Source organism: Oncorhynchus clarkii, chromosome 6 (genome assembly GCF_045791955.1).
Source record: "Oncorhynchus clarkii lewisi isolate Uvic-CL-2024 chromosome 6, UVic_Ocla_1.0, whole genome shotgun sequence".
NCBI lineage: Eukaryota > Metazoa > Chordata > Actinopteri > Salmoniformes > Salmonidae > Oncorhynchus > Oncorhynchus clarkii.
This window is the reverse complement of record NC_092152.1, coordinates 66,996,096-67,012,703: the sequence shown is the minus strand read 5'-3', so window position 1 is coordinate 67,012,703 and position 16,608 is coordinate 66,996,096. Positions and strand designations below refer to the sequence as shown.

At 41.1% G+C, this 16,608-nt stretch overlaps 1 protein-coding gene across 2 annotated transcripts in view; it reads right to left on the bottom strand.

Moving 5' to 3' along the window:
* Positions 1-7,327, bottom strand: part of LOC139411485 (E3 ubiquitin-protein ligase NEDD4-like) — a 48,472-nt gene extending 41,145 nt beyond the window's left edge. For both annotated transcript variants that reach the window (XM_071157921.1, XM_071157920.1), the window contains exons 1-4: positions 7,071-7,327; positions 4,900-4,973; positions 3,216-3,294; positions 3,085-3,123 (exon numbers count right to left, since the gene is read on the bottom strand). In XM_071157921.1, the coding sequence (XP_071014022.1) occupies positions 3,085-3,123; positions 3,216-3,294; positions 4,900-4,973; positions 7,071-7,160 (282 nt within the window). In that variant the 5' untranslated portion in view covers positions 7,161-7,327. The remainder of the gene's footprint in view (positions 1-3,084; positions 3,124-3,215; positions 3,295-4,899; positions 4,974-7,070) is intronic.
* Positions 7,328-16,608: the final 9,281 nt, after the last annotated feature.

Sequence of the window (16,608 nt, the reverse complement as noted above, 5' to 3'; positions counted from 1 at the left end):
TAAATCCTCCACAATAGTATGGGGCTTGCCTGTCCTAGCCACTCGGTAGCTCACCATATAAGACGCGTCTAGCCCCTTCTCATTAATGATATCTGTTGCTTTTATACATGTCTTACTACTCGAAAGTCATCTTAATTTTCATTCAAAAAACTCCTGTGGCTTATTTTTCAAATTGGCATGTTTTGTTTCTAAATGTCTGCGCAAGAGTGAAGGTTTCACCAAGTTGTGAGATAGTACTTCTGCACAAATAACAGGCACTACTCCCAATATAAGTGTACCCCAAATCAATGTAGTTATCATATTTGCACTTCTTTGTCTGTGCTTTCCCAGGTAAGGTGGCAGTAGCTCTTCAGCTGCATCAGATTCACAACTGTCAGTGTTCATGCTAGCTGGGCTAACAACAAATGTAGAATTACTGATGCTAGCATTGGTTGTGCTTGTGGAAGCAGAACAACTTGTGTCGTTGACAGGTGCAGTAGTGCTGGCAGTAGCGTACTATCAGTAGAGCTGTTATGTGTTTCTATGGACGCGGGCCTTACTTTTTTTAAAACCATTTTCGAGAAACCAGAATGAGCAGCAGCTACGTTTGGCTACATATGGACCGTTAGTGGAATTCCCGCAAGAGAGTAACGGTTAATGTGACTGGATGTTAATTATTTGACTAGGCTACCTGTACTTGACATTGTGTTGTTATTTCGTTGAACACTAGATGGTTTAATTTGATTTTTGGCAGTGAAACGAGGCTACTAAGGTGAGAAAAAAACCTCATCCAAATGTATAGCCTCTTTGGAAAATATAAATGGACTCTTCAGAAAAAATATTATGAGGCGTACACCCGACGGCATTACGCATATCCCAGTTTGGGAATACCTGGTCTAGACAAAATGAAGGTACAATAGGACAAAGGGAAAGGCTCAGTGGAACAGACTGCATATGGAGCTTCTTTGTATTAATTTGTTTTAAAATGGGAAAAGGAGGACCAGAAAATATATTTGTACTAGCGAAAACATCCCAAGCACTTCCTACTGTAAAAGAGGTCCTTGAAAACTAGTAGGTTTCACACCAAACATGGCTATTATTTAAATACATAGCTAACTGGGCTAATGAAAGCTAACTGGAGCCTCCATCTGCTGACACCCAGATTTAATTACAAAACCCATCCCATTTGACAGAGAATACACCTTTTTTATTTTACATAAATATTTATCTTTAATATTTTCAAATATAGGTGTATTTCCTCTCAATGCTTAAAACAGAGTGAGAATTATCTATAACTAAAATACGTCAGAAAACCACCTGACAGAGCTGGGAAGGGGCGCACAGTGAAAGATAGTAACGATTCCCCTGACAGGGTGGTAAAGCCACCGCCCCAAGGTCATGTCATGACTACTGGGAAATTAAATGTGTTTGTTAAAAATGGGCCCGCTTGCTAAGTGAAGCCATTATTGACACTGCCACGTTGGTAAGGTGGGCCAAATAGGCCGCAACTCCTGTAGAATATATGGGAGAGTGCGTTCGGCAAATATAACTTGTTTACTTTATAATATATGATTAACTTCAAAAGAACAATCAAAAGATACAGATAAGAGACAGGCTAGGGAGTCAGGTTTTAAAATATATTTTAATATTGGTTTGAACGCATGTTATTTTATCAAAAAGGTTCTAAAGATTTCCAGGGTAGGCAAAAACATAACAATATTCACAATAGGGACAAGTAAAACAAAGAGCAGGGAGCTGTTAGTGTTACAATAGCTGTATCCGTCTAAGGAGAATCCACTGAGTATTGATTTACAGTACCAAGACACCATGATAGAGAAAAGCCCTGAATAGACTGTAGGAGATGGAGAAATCTCAACTGGCATGGTGACATGTTTTTTTTTTTTTTTTTTTTTTTTTTTTTTTTTCCCCATATGACTGGGAGAGTGTTGAATCACTGTCCAGGGCAATGAGACATTGTGCAACACTGCCATCATTTCTAGATATGGCTAATACGTTTCTAAGGGTTAAACATAGTGGATATTTGACTGAATGTGTGCAACTATATACACACAAAAGCTTCCTGATCAATATCCATGGCCAGAGGAATGAAAACATTTCAAATATCTCCCTCGGTCTCCGGGCGAGATGGGCCAAGTCTCCTGCTATGTGGTACAACCAGATGCAGGTAGAAGTTACCCCGCTCTATGCTTTTCCTAAACATGCAGAAACTGTGGTTTTCTCCATCAAGATTACATTTTTACAACCACAATAAGCTTAGGAAACCACCACCCTAACAAACTACTATTTTTCCAAGTATGTTTGTTGAAATAACGAATTCAACCTCCGTCAGCAAAAGTTCCAGCTTTTGAATTGTGCCCTTGAACTTCAGGTCTCAAGGTACACTAACAATTCAAATTCATATCTGTGCTCCCATAGCTACTAAAGAAGGGTTGTGAATATTTATGTCTGCTCCTCCAACATAGAGGATCAACCTAATGAAAAACAATCAGGACAGAAGGACCTTGGCATACGCAGCTTTCCACACAAAAACGTCAGAGCAAGGACTCACACCAACACCAACTGACTCACTGTTCAACATTTAATCAAGCTGTGTTTACATGCCCAAGAAAGGAGCCAGGGGCAACAACTCACAGGATGCTGGGTGGGTCTTACTGACCAATCACAACGCCCAACACAGTGGAGAACTTCCTGTTGGTGCTGATTATGTACAGACACCGGTAAACATTGTAAAAAATAAAAAATAATAACGACACGTCTGTAGACATGAACATAAAAAGTTTTGCGTTCTGACTTTTAATTTGCTGTTTGTGAAATGTTAACCTCCCAGTGAGAATCTGGAGCAGCTTCAAACACTAATAGAGAACATATTACTGGGCCATTAGGGCTAGGAAATATGGATCTAGTTAATTGTCCATATGACATGGAGGCATGCAGCAAAAAGAGATGAGATCAAGAGAGAAATAAAGAAATAGAAAGGTTGAGTCTTAACGGTCCTCAGAGCCCTGGGTAAAACAGCAACCACACACACACACACACACACACACACACAAACAATGCTCTTTTTATATCATACATTTGACTTACCCTGAAAAATAATTCCTCATTCCACTTCGGGTCCAATGTCTGGAAAAGACAATGTATTTACAATTCGATAGGATACTTAAAAAACAAACAAATAAATGCTCTGTACTTATTCTGCTGTCGCAGTCACTCACCTTTTTAATTGTTTTAGTCTGAAGACTTGTTAGTTCTCCATTGACAGGGTCATAAAGGGACACTCTTGTATATGGATCACTGTAGAAGAAAATGAAAATACAAGGCTCAATTTGATGTCTCTGTCCCTTGGTGTGGACAAAGATCAAACGAGGGAACATCTCAGCAAGAAACAGTTTTATCCCACAGGCCATATGGAGCACAAACCAATGATGTCATCAGAACTATAAATAGTTGCTCTGAAAAAACACGTATCTTTTACAATTTTTTATTTACCTTTATTTAGCTAGGCAAGTCGGTTAAGAACAAATTCTTATTTTCAATGATGGCCAAGGAACAGTGGGTTAACTCCCCTGTTCAGGGGCAGAACGACAGATTTTTACCTTGTCAGCTCAGGGATTCGATCTTGCAACCGTCCAATACTAACCACTAGGCTACCTGCCGCCCCAATACAATTGACGTGTCAAAAAATAGTGTTCATTCGGCACTGCTGACATGAGGGGAAATGATGGTGGGCTATTTAGCGGAAAGAGCCTGGAGATTCTGAAGCATCTACTGTATACAAGGGCACAGAACTCCTGATTATAGCGCCATCTTAAGGTTGCACAGGACAGTTACAGTACGGTCTACGGCGAGTGGACAATTTAAGGAACGCATGGAAGATGACGCAAGCCTACTTAATATAAATAAGAATATCATATCTTCAAAGCAGGACAACACAAGGCTGTCTTTCAAACCACTGCTATGGTGCTGAACCTTCCATTCAACAATGCAAAACAGGACCACAGCAACTATTTTCTGTCAGTGGAACAGAACATTTTGAAGATGATTTTGCAAGTCTCAGGTTTTTGCACTCAAGTTTAATAAATAAGTTTGTATTTCTAAATGCACAGGGCCTTCAACAAACATATAGTATAGTATGCATGCACACCACTAGGTCCACAATGTTGACTAAATAAATAAAAAGTTCCACACACACATGGGCTCATTACCAAGTGTTTACAGTATAAACTGACAATCAGTTTGCTGTTTATAATGAAGTGGGTAGATATGTAAAATGATTGGGGCAATAAACCTGCTTATGAACTCTAGATGTGTTTTGGGCAAAACAGCACACAGAACTGTAATAGATGATTTAGGAGTCCAATAAGTTAGGAAGGGTCCACAGTCCACACTAAGGATCATGTAGAATTAGAATTTAGTATTTTATGGTATAACATGGCCAAAAGCATGTTTCCTAAAAAGGGAGTATACCAAAGATAGTACACTGTATTTTGGTAACATGAGACACCAGAATTATACAAAGATACTGAAGCAAAGCTCGCTAACATGAGCCTGGTTACAATTCCAACCAAGTGGGTTAACCCTATGGGTGCGATGCATAGGGTTTTTGTATTTGACACCAATGACCTGGGTTCGCTTCCCTGTACCGCTGTTCGTTAAATTGGTATCAGAATTGGGATTGCATCCGACTGAAAGGCCAGACGTGTGAGTGGTCAAAGCACGGGGATGTGATTTTGCGTTCGGAGGGGGCAGTGAAGCGATCCTCGCTAATATGAGAGTCACTTCTCTGTCCCAACGTTCGCTATAATACCATAAGAAAATCATCTCCTGAATTTGTTTAAGTGATACTGATAGATTGGATTATCCATTTGAAGACATATTTTCCTCAAAATCAAGACTGACCTGGCTCCAAGGATATCTTTCTTGGCCAAACCAATTCCAGCTATGACTTTCACTCTCAGAATTCTAGCCTCATTCTGGAAAAAGAAACACAATGACATAAATCACATTATTAGCTGCTTACTCGGAAAGTATTCAGACCCCTTGACTTTTTCCACATTGTTACGTTAGTCTTACTCTAAAATTGATTACATCGTTTTTTCCCCCTCATCAATCTACACACAATACCCCATAATGTCAAAGCAAAAGCAGGTTTAGACATTTTTGCAAATGTATAAAAAAAATATTAAAAAATAAACAGAATTATCACATTTACTTAAGTATTCAGACCCTTTACTCAGGACTATGTTGAAGCACCATTGACAGCAATTACAGTCTTGGATCTTCTTGGGTATGACGCTGCATGCTTGGCACACCTGTATTTGGAGAGTTTCTCCCCTTCTCTGCAGATCCTCTCAAGCTCTGTCAGGTTGGATGGGGAGTGTCGCTGCGCAGCTATTTTCAGGTCTCTCTAGAGATGTTTGATCGGGTTCAAGTCCGGGCCACTCAGAGAATTGTCCCGATGCCACTCCTGCGATGTCTTGGCTGTGTGCTTAGGGTCAGTGTCCTGTTGGAAGGTGAACCTTCACCCCAATCTGAGGAGGATTTCACCAAGGAAACCACTGTATTTTGCTCCGATTATCTTTCCCTCGAACCTGACTAGTCTCCCAGTCCCTGCCGCAGAAAAACATCCCCACAGAATTATTTCACCACAAAGCTTCACCGTAGGGATGGTGCCAGGTTCTCCAGACGTGATGCTTGGCATTTAGGCCAAACAGTTCAATCTTGGTTTCAGACCAGAGAATCTTGTTTCTGGCTAATTTAAAGCGAGCTGTCATATGCATGTTACTGAGGAGTGGCTTCCGTCTGGCCACTCTACCATAAAGATCTGATTGGTGGAGTGCTGCAGAGATGGTTGTCCATCTGAAAGGTTCTCCCATCTCCACAGAGGAACTCTGGAGCTCTTTCAGAATGACCATTGGGTTCTTGGTCACCTCCCTGAACAAGGCCCTTCTCCCCCGATTGCTGTTTGGCAGGGGGCCAGCTCTAGGACAAGTCTTGATGGTTCCAAAGTTCTTCCTTTTAAGAATGATGGAGGCCACTGTGTTCTTGGGGACCTAAAATGCCACAGACATTTTTTGGTAACATTGACCAGATCTATGCCTCGACACAACCCTGTCTCGGCGCTCTACGGACAATTCCTTCGACCTCATGACTTGGTTTTTCCTCTGACATGCACTGGGACCTTATATAGACAAGTATGTGCCTTCCCAAATCATGTCTAATCAATTGAATTTACCACAGGTGGACTCCAATCAAGTTGTAGAAAGATCAAGGATGATCAATGGAAACAGGATGCACCTGAGCTTGATTTCGAGCTCAAAGGGTTTGAATACTTATGTAAATAAGGTTTCTGTTTTTTTATTTTAATACATTTGCAAAAATGTCTAAACCTGATCTGGCTTTGTCATTATGGGGTACTGTGTGTAGATTGCTGAGTATTTATTTAATCCATTTTAGAATATGGTATAACATAACAAAATGTGGGAAAAGTCATGGGGTCTGAATACTTCCCAAATGCAAAACTGAAAGGTTAATGATGTTAGCTACATGAATGTCACTTACTGTAAATGACTCACAGGGAAATGTGAGTCATTTATCAAAAAGTGTGTTTTTCCACGTGGATACTCATTTGATCTCAAACATTCAAGATCAATTTAGGCCACATTAATAATGACTTGATAACTCACATGACTCCTTTGGGCAATGCTCTGAGTTTATAGCCAAATGACATGGTTAGTTAATAATCCTTCAATTAATGTATTGTTTTATCTATTGGTTGTCAAAAGTGTGCGTTAGCTAGCTAATTAATCAACAGTAGGCCTATACAAAGATGACAGCTACCAGATAGCTGATGACGTACTCCGTGACCATCAACTGTTACACATGCTAACTAGCTAGCTAACGTTGCTTCGATAAAATGGATATAGGTATGGTGGGACTTGACTGTCCAACTGACAGCTTGGTTGACAATACCCCAAAAAATGTAATGACACTTTGGCTAAAACACTTGGATATAACGGCATTTGTCTGCCCAGTTAGTTAATTGGCTAGCTAGTTAGCTAAATATTTACCTCATCAGTCTGAAGTCCACGGACCTCGGGAAGTGCCGCCATACTCATATCCTCAGCGCCGTAGCCTATATAGGTCGATTCAAGTAACATGTACCGAATGATAACGCTGTAGGTGCTCTAGCACCAATTCACTAACTAATTAACTGTACCAGACACAATAGCTAGTTAAATGTTCAAATGTGTCGTGCGTCGTTCTCAACTAACAGGATCCTGACTCCTCTCCTCCCTCTGCTACCACGCCTCACCCCCTACGTAGTAATTTCACGAGGACATGAAGTACAATGTATCAACAAGGTAGATACAAAGTAGCTATCAACGTAACATCGGTAGTTGGTGCATATGGTTGTAACGAATAGTTGTGAATCTTCACTTCCATTGCAGACCAGGACAAATAATGTACCCATTTCAAATATTGTAATGTTGCATAATTTTACAAACCACTGAAACTAGCCCGATAATGGACAAAAGGAGCCTAACCTTACATGTTCTGTTCAGAGGCGAATTGGCTCTGGTAGCAAAAACATCCAAATAATCCATCTAAACGTGAGTTGATTGTCAATTGAGGTACGGTTCAATAAACATAAAGCTCTCTTTCATATCACATCAAAATAATTTCACAAATCCAAATATACACTTACTGTACACCGTTTTAACACTTACAGCCAACAGTATTTTTTTGTGACAACACCTTTGTAGCATCCATCTTCCGTTGACACATAGGTGTTCTAAAACACAGATAGGTAATTAGCATAGTATTAGCATAGTATCTTTTGTCTTTTTAGAATGGCGCTGGAGGGAATGGCAGCCGTTTTACAGGGCTCCGGAACAATTGGTATTTTTTGAGCTGATCTTAACTTTTTTTGTATGTAATGTTTCCGCCATCATTTCCTATGACCATAAAAAGCTTTCGGACATCAGAACAGCGATCACTAACCTTGATTTGGATGAGGATTTCTACTTCAAAGAGTTGGCAGCCAAGGACATAATGCTCATCCGGACCAGGCCCAAATCCCTGACACTCGAAAAATGAAGAGGCGGCGTTATAGAGGGCGTCTTGTGGGATACGATGAGACAACATCAGCGAGTGTATAAACCGCCTCTACCCTCCATTCTTTTGGCGAACATGCAATCACTGGAGAATAAACTGGACAAGCTCCGTTTGAGACTATCCTATCAAGGTGATCTGAAGAAGCTGGCACTAAGACTGCCATCAACGAGCTGTATAGGGCCATAAGCCAACAAGAAAATGCTCAACCAGAGGTGGTGCTCCTAGTGGCCGGTGATTTTAATGCAGGAAAACTAAAATACATTTTACCTAATTTCTACCAGCATGTCACCTAATTTCTACCAGCATGTCATACGCAAGTGGTCCCAAACTACAGGCCTGTTTTTCTAGCACAGACTGGAATATGTTCTGGTATTCAGCCGATGGCATTGAGGAGTTTACCACATCAGTCCCTGGCTTCATTAAAGTGCATCAACGACGACGTCCCCACAATGACCGTACGTACATATCCCAACCAGAAGCCATGGATTCCAGGCAACATCTGCACTAAGATAATGCTGCCGCTTTCAAGGAGCAGGACACTATTCCGGATGCTTTTAAGAATTCCCGCTACACCCTCCAATGAACCACCAAACAGGCAACGTGTCAGTACAGGACTAAGATCGAATCCTACTACACCAGCTCTGATGCCTGTCAGAGTGGCAGGGATTATTGCAAACTATCACGCATTACAAGGTAAAACACAGCCGCAAGATGTCTAGTGACGTGAGCCAGACGAGCTAAATGCCTTCTATGCTCGCTTCGAGGCAAGCAACATTGAACCTAGCCCAATATTGGACTAAAGGAGCCTAACGTTACTCGTATTGGCTCTGGAATCCAAAACAGCCAAATACTCCATCTAAACGTGTAGCGATTCTCAATTGGCGAACAGTTCTAGAAACATAAATCCCCTTTCTTTTAAATCAAATCACAAATCAAAATACACACTTAAGGTACACTGTTTTAACCTGTTTTACCACCGTTGCAGCCAACAGTATTTTTCAGTGACAACACGTTTGTGGCATCTGTCTTCTGTTTACACACAGGTGTTTGGAGATGCAGATACTGTAGATACTTATCACGGGTTGTCCACTTCCGTCAGTTTTCTGTAACCAAGCACTGTAACATGGAAACATAGCAGTGTGGGAACACTAACCCTATGAAGGTGTGTATCAATTTAACCTTTTTTCATTTTTTTATATTATTTCTCGCCGATATGAAACATGAGGTCCTTATGCTTCCGAAACCGTACCGCAAGAGATGGGTGCCGTGGCTCTTAACAAAACTCCCCCCTACAGAAGACGCCTTCGTTCAATGACTGTGTAATGGAACTGAGAGTCATGATCAAAGGCTAGACTGAACCATGCTGTTCTGGATGACCGTGTGATCAGACACACCGTAGCCAATGTGAGTAAGACCTTTAAACAGGTTAACATTCACAAGGCCGCAGGGCCAGACGGATTACCAGGATGCGTATGGAGAGCATGCTCTGACCAGCTGGCAAGTGTCTTCCCTGATATTTTCAACCTCTCCGTTACCCAGTCTGTAATACCTACATGTTTTAAGCAGACCACCATAGTCCCTGTGCCCAAGAATGCCAAGGTAACCAGTCTAAATGACTATCGCCCCATAGCTGCCTTGCCTGGTTCACCAAGTACTTCTCAGATAGAGTTCAGTGTGTCAAATCGGAGGGCCTGTTGTCCGGACCTCTGGCAGTCTCTATGGGGGTGCCACAGAGTTCAATTCTCGGGCCGACTCTTTTCTCTGTATATATCAATGATGTCGCTCTTGCTGCTGGTGATTCTCTGATCCACCTCTACGCAGACGACACCATTCTGCATACTTCTGGCTCTTCTTTGGACACTGTGTTAACAAACCTCTAGATGAGCTTCAATGCCATACAACACTCCTTCCGTGGCTTCCAACTGCTCTTAAATGCAAGGAAAACTAAATGCATGCTCTTCAACTGATCGCTGCCTGTACGCGCCCGCCCAACTAGCATCACTACTCTGGACGGTACTGATCTCCAATCCAAAATTTAATCTAGAATCGGCTTCCTATTTCACAACAAAGCCTCCTTCACTTATGCCACTAAACATACCCTCGTAAAACTGACTATCCTACCGATCCTTGATTTTGGCGATGTAATTTACAAAATAGCCTCCAACACTCTACACAGCAAATTGGATGTAGTCTATCACAGTGCCATCCGTTTTGTCACCAAAGCCCCATATACTACTCACCACTGCGACCTGTATGCTCTCGTTGGCTGGCCCTCGCTTCATATTCGTCACAAAAACCCACTGGCTCCAGGCCATCTATAAGTCTTTGCTAAGTAAAGCCCTGCCTTATCTCAGCTCACTATAGCAACACCCACCAGTAGGACGCGCTCCATCAGGTATATTTCACTGGTCATCTCCAAAGCTAACTCCTCCTTTGGCCGCCTTTCCTTCCAGTTCTCTGCTGCCAATGACTGGAACGAATTGCAAAAATCACTGAAACTGGAATCTCCCTCTCTAACTGTAAGCATCAGCTGTCATAGCAGCTTACCGATCATTGCACCTGTACACAGCCCATCTGTAAATAGCCCACCTGACTACCTCATCCCCATATTGCTATTTATTTTTGCTCTTTTGCACCCCAGTATCTTTACTTGCACATCATCATCTGCACATCTATCACTCCAGTGTTAATGCTAACTATTTCACCACTATGGCCTATATATTGCCTTACCTCCCTAATCTTACTACATTTGCACACACTGTATATAGATTTTTCTATTGTATTACTGACTGTACGTTTGTTTATCCCATGTGTAACTCTGTTGTTTTTGTCGCACTGCTTTGCTTTATCTTGGCCGGTTCGCAGTTGTAGATGAGAACTTGTTGTCAACTGGCCTACCTGGTTAAATAAAGGTAAAATAAAAATAGCACTCACATCTCTAGCCAATAATTTTTTTGAAAGGCTGGTCATTGCTCACGTCAACACCATCACCCCAAACATCCACTCCCAATTTCCCCAACATATCCACAGATGACGCAATCTCTATTGCACCTCACACTGCCCTTTCCCACCTGGACAAAAGGAATACCTACGTGAGAACGCTGTTCATTGACTACAGCTCAGCTTTGAATGTCATAGTGCCCTCATCACTAAGCTAAGGACCCTGTGACTGAACACCAACCTCTGCAACTGGATCCTGGACATCCTGATGGGACGCCCCCAGGTGGTGAGGGTAGGCAACAGCACATCCGCCACATCCCCAACATGGGTGCTCTTCAGGGGTGCAACCTATCATGGTCCAAACACACAAACGCCGTGGTGTAAAGTACTTAAGTAAAAATACTTTGAATTACTACTTAAATCGTTTTTTGGGGCATCTGTACTTTACTATTTATATGTTTGACTATTTTTACTTCACTACATTTCTAAATTTACTCCATACATTTTCCCTGACATCCACTTGTTACATTTGAATGCTTAGCAGGAACAGAAAATGGTCCAATTCATGCACTTATCAAGAGAACATCCCTGGTCATCCCTACTGCCTCTGATCTGGTGGACTCACTAAACACACATGCTTAATTTGGAAATGATGTCTGAGTGTTGGTGTACCCCTGGCTATCTGTAAAAAAAAATAAAGTGCAGTCTAGTTTGCTTAATATAAGGTATTTTAAATTATTTTTAATTTGACTTTTGATACTTAGAATTTAAGTAATTACATTTACTTTTGATTGAAAAACTGTTAATGACAATTGGATACTTTTTCAACCACTGCACATTCATGAAGAGTGCACAACACCTACAATTAGACCGTTGTAATCCCCTCAGAAGGCTGAAAAGATTTGGCATGGGCCCTCAGATCCTAAAAAATTCTAAAGCTGCACCACTGAGAGCATCTTGACTGGCTGCATCACTGCTTGGGTATGGCAACTGCTTGGCATCCGACCGCAAGGTGCTACAGAAGGTAGTGCGTACGACCGAGTACATCACTAGGGCAGGGCTCCCTGCCATCTAGGACCTCTATACCAGGCGGTGTCAGAGGAAGGCCCTAAAAATGGTCGAAGACTACAGCCCCCCCAAGTGTCAAAGACTGTTCCATCTGCTACCGCACGGCAAGCGGAACCGCAGCACCAAGTCTGGGACCAAAAGGCTCCTGAACAGCTTCTACCCCCAGCCACAAGACTGCTGAAAAGTTACTCAAATGGCTACCCGGACTATTTGCATCCCCCCTTTTTTTGTTGCACTTACTCTCTTGCACTTCCTCTATGCACACACACTGGACTCTACCCACACACTTACACATACTACATGGACACGGCAACATTGCAAATGCTCACACACATGCATATTATTGATACCACATACGAGCTCACATAGACACACGCTTCTGCTACTGTTTATTATCTATCCTGATTGCCTAGTCACTTTTTCCCCTACCTACATGTACAATACCAGTCAAAAGTTTGGACACACCTACTCATTCAAGGGCTTTCTTTATTTTTACTATTTTCTACTTTGTAGAATAATAGTGAAGACATCACAACTATGAAATAACACATATGGAGTCATGTAATAACAAAATAATTGTTAAACCAATCAAAATTAATTTTATTCTTCAAAGTAGCCACCTTGATGACAGCTTTACACACTCTTGGCGCTCTCTCAAACAGCTTCATGAGGTAGTCACCTGGAATGCATTTCAATTAACAGGTTTGCCTTGTTAAAAGTTAACTTGTGGAATTTCTTTCCTTCTTAAAATGCATTTGAGCCAATAAATTGTATTGTGACAAGGTAGGGGTGGTATACAGAAGATAGCACTATTTGGAAAAAGACCAAGCACATATCATGGCAATAACAGCTCAAATAAACAAAGAGAAACGACACTCTATCATTACTTTAAGACATGAAGGTCTGTCAATCTGGAAAATTTCAATAACTTTTAAAGTTTCTTCAAGTGCAGTCGCAAAAACCATCAAGCGCTATGATAAAACTGGCTCTCATGAGGACCGCCACAGGAAAGTAAGACACAGATAAGTTCATTAGAGTTACCAGCTTCAGAAATTGCAGCCCAAATAAATGCTACACAGAGTTCAAGTAACAGACACATCCTCATCCTCAACATCAACTGTTCAGAGGAGACAGGCCTTCATAGTCGAATTGCTGCAAATAAACCAGTTCTAAAGGACACCAATAAGAAGAGACTTGCTTGGGCCAAGAAACATGAGCAATTAGACCATTGTAAATCTGTCCTTTAGTGTGATGAGTCCAAATTTCAGATTTTTGGTTCCAACCGGCGTGTCTTTCTGAGAAGCAGAGTAGGTGAACGGATGATCTCCGGATGTGTAGTTCCCACCATGAAGCATGGAGGAGGGGGTGTGATGGTGCTTTGCTGGTGACACCATCTGTGATATATTTAGAATTCAAGGCACACTTACCCAGCATGGCTACTACCACAGCATTCTGCAGCGATACACCATCCCATCTGGTTTGCGCTTAGTGGGACTATCATTAGTTTTTCAACAGGACAATGACCAAACACACCTCCAGGCTGTGTAAGGGCTATTTAACCAAGGAGAGGGATGGAGTGCTGCATCAGATGACCTGGCATCCACAATCTCCCGACCTCAACCCTGGTCTGGGATGAGTTGGAACACAGAGTCAAGGAAAAGCAGCCAACAGGTGCTCAGCATATGTGGGAACTCCTTCAAGACTATTGGAAAAGCATTCCAGGTGAAGCTGGTTGAGAGAATGCCAAAAGTGTGCAAAGCTGTCATCAAGGCAAAGGGTGGCTACTTTGAAGAATCTAAAATCTAAAACATATTTTGATTTGTTTAACACTTTTTTGGTTACATGATTCCATGTGTTATTTCATAGTTTTGATGTCTTCACTTTTATTCTACAATGTAGAAAATAGTCAAAATAAAGAAAGCCCTGGAATGAGTAGGTGTGTCCAAACTTTTGACTGGTACTGTATACATATGTACTCTACATACGTACTCTATACACACACACACTACATATTACCTCAACTACCTCATACCACTGCACATTGACTCGGTACCGGTACTCCTTGTATATAGCCTCATTATTGTCATTTTATTGCGTTACTATATTTTATTTAGAAAAAAAATCTTAGTTTTTAACTTTTTATTGTTGGGAAAGGACACGTAAGTAAGCATTTCATGGTAGTCTACACCTGCGCATGTGACAAATAAAATTTGATTTTTTTAGTAAACAAACGCTGTAAAATGCAAATATGGCCGTGTGGGAACCCTAACCCTATAAAAGGTGTGTAGTAATTTAACCTTTAAAAAAAGTATAATTATTTCTTGCTGATATGAAAGATACGTTCTTTATGTTTCAAAAACTGTACCGCAAGTGATATATTTTAGCGTTCAGAACGAGCGTCTGGGCTTTTAACAAAACTACCCAGGCCAGAATATACTATTGTCAATAAGAGCTAAAAGTAGTTAGCGTCTATGAATGTGTAACCTTGAGACAAGCATTACTTAGTTATCATAATTTCAGGAAACCAGTTGAATGACACACAGGGTAACCCCCATCCCGTGAGATGGGAAAAAGGATCCCTAGGCGGGCATTGTACGACCTTCAACCTGTTGTTCACATTCATAGATACTTGATCCAACTGACCTTGCTTATAAGTATTTTCGTTCATGCGGTCCCTCGCTGGAACCTGTATAAAAAGTCAAGAAATGTAAAAAAAGATAGAAATATGATTGATGGACTTGGACTATACTTTTTAAATTCAGCAAAAGTGTTCTACAAGGATCATCTTAATCAAATCACGGCGACAGCATTGTAAAATGTAACATTAGCTCTCAACTTAAGCCAGTTTCTGTTTATAAAGGATTACGATGAGTGCACTGTATGATAATTGGGAGGATATGTCCTCTACCAAAAGATCTTGACCTTTTTGGGAGGTAGTTTACTTGCCCTGGGTTCAAGCCTTGATTCAGCTGTTCTCCCTCAATTACCATACATTTACAAAAATCAATGAACTACTACATCATTGGGAATTTTAGATGATTCTCAGTTTAGTATCAGCGAGCTAACAACTTCAAAAACAGACAATGGAGTGAGACATTGTATTTACCAGACCAATTACAGTTTGTTGTTGCACAGTAGTCTGTTCAAGTTGGTTCATTACGTAATGCAACATTCTCACCAGCAGAACATTCTAATTGGGAGTGTTTTTTGCAGACAAGCTCTTTTAGCCAAATGGCAATCTCTCCTCTTGCCATTTTTACAATAGAACTACACGGAGTGTACAAAACATTAGGAACACCTTTCCTAATAGAGTTGCAACCCCTTTTTTACAATAGAACTACACGGAGTGTACAAAACATTAGGAACACCTTTCCTAATAGAGTTGCACCCCCTTTGCCCTCAGGACAGCCTCAAAACGCCAGGGCATGGAATCTACAAGGTGTCAAAAGCGTTCTACAGGGATGCTGGCCCATGTTGACTCCAATGCTTCCCACAGTTGTGTCAAGTTGGCTGGATGTCCTTTGGGTGGTGGACCATTCTTGATAGACATAAAAAAAAAAACCAGCAGCATTGCAGTTCTTGACACACTCAAACTGGTACGCATGGCACCTACTACCATACCCTGTTCAAAGGCACTCAAATCTTTTTTGACAATTGACACAATCCATGTCTCAATTGTCTCAAGGCTTAAAAATCCTTCAACATGTCTCCCCTCCCCTTCCTCTACACTGATTGAAGTGGATTTAACTTTTTTATTTAACCTTTATTTACAAGTGACATCAATAAGGGATCCTAGCTTAAACCTGGATTCACCAGGTCAGTCTGTCATGTTTTGTGTACACAGTGTATATGAATTAGCATAGGGGCGATAAACAGTTCACAAAAACTAGAAGCAGACATTTTTTCCAGCTCTTCTACAAGCCAACTCTTATCAGCAGAGGCTTGAAATCTATAAAGACAGATGGTGCTCGTGATGCCAAATGTGCATTGTTTTCTTGTTTGCTGTTTACAGATTTGCCACTCTCTGGAACATCACCACCACATTTACATCTAAAATGCTAAAACGTACAAAAAACATAATTGGGAATACACTTCCCACAAGTGGGGGTTCTGTTCATGTTGTGGTACTGTAACATTTTCTATAACCCCTATGGAACAGGATTCAAGAAGATCAGTTCAAACCAGTCTTTCACTCATGTGACTTAATCGACTAGAATAGATATAGGATCTATGGAAAGTGGCATTTGGCACGCCATATCTTTTTAGTTTCATATTGAATAACATAATAAGCTATGGTGAGGAAAAGGACACTGAATACCAAAAGTGGGATTAACAGTAATGTAAATACAGATTTATTTGAATATTCACTTTAGTCAGCTCTGGGGATGAAACCTTTGTGGGACCAAACCAGAAGACTCTAGCTGAGTGTAGGGAATGTCAATGCATGTAGAGGGTGGAAAAACAACAATTGAAACCAAGATA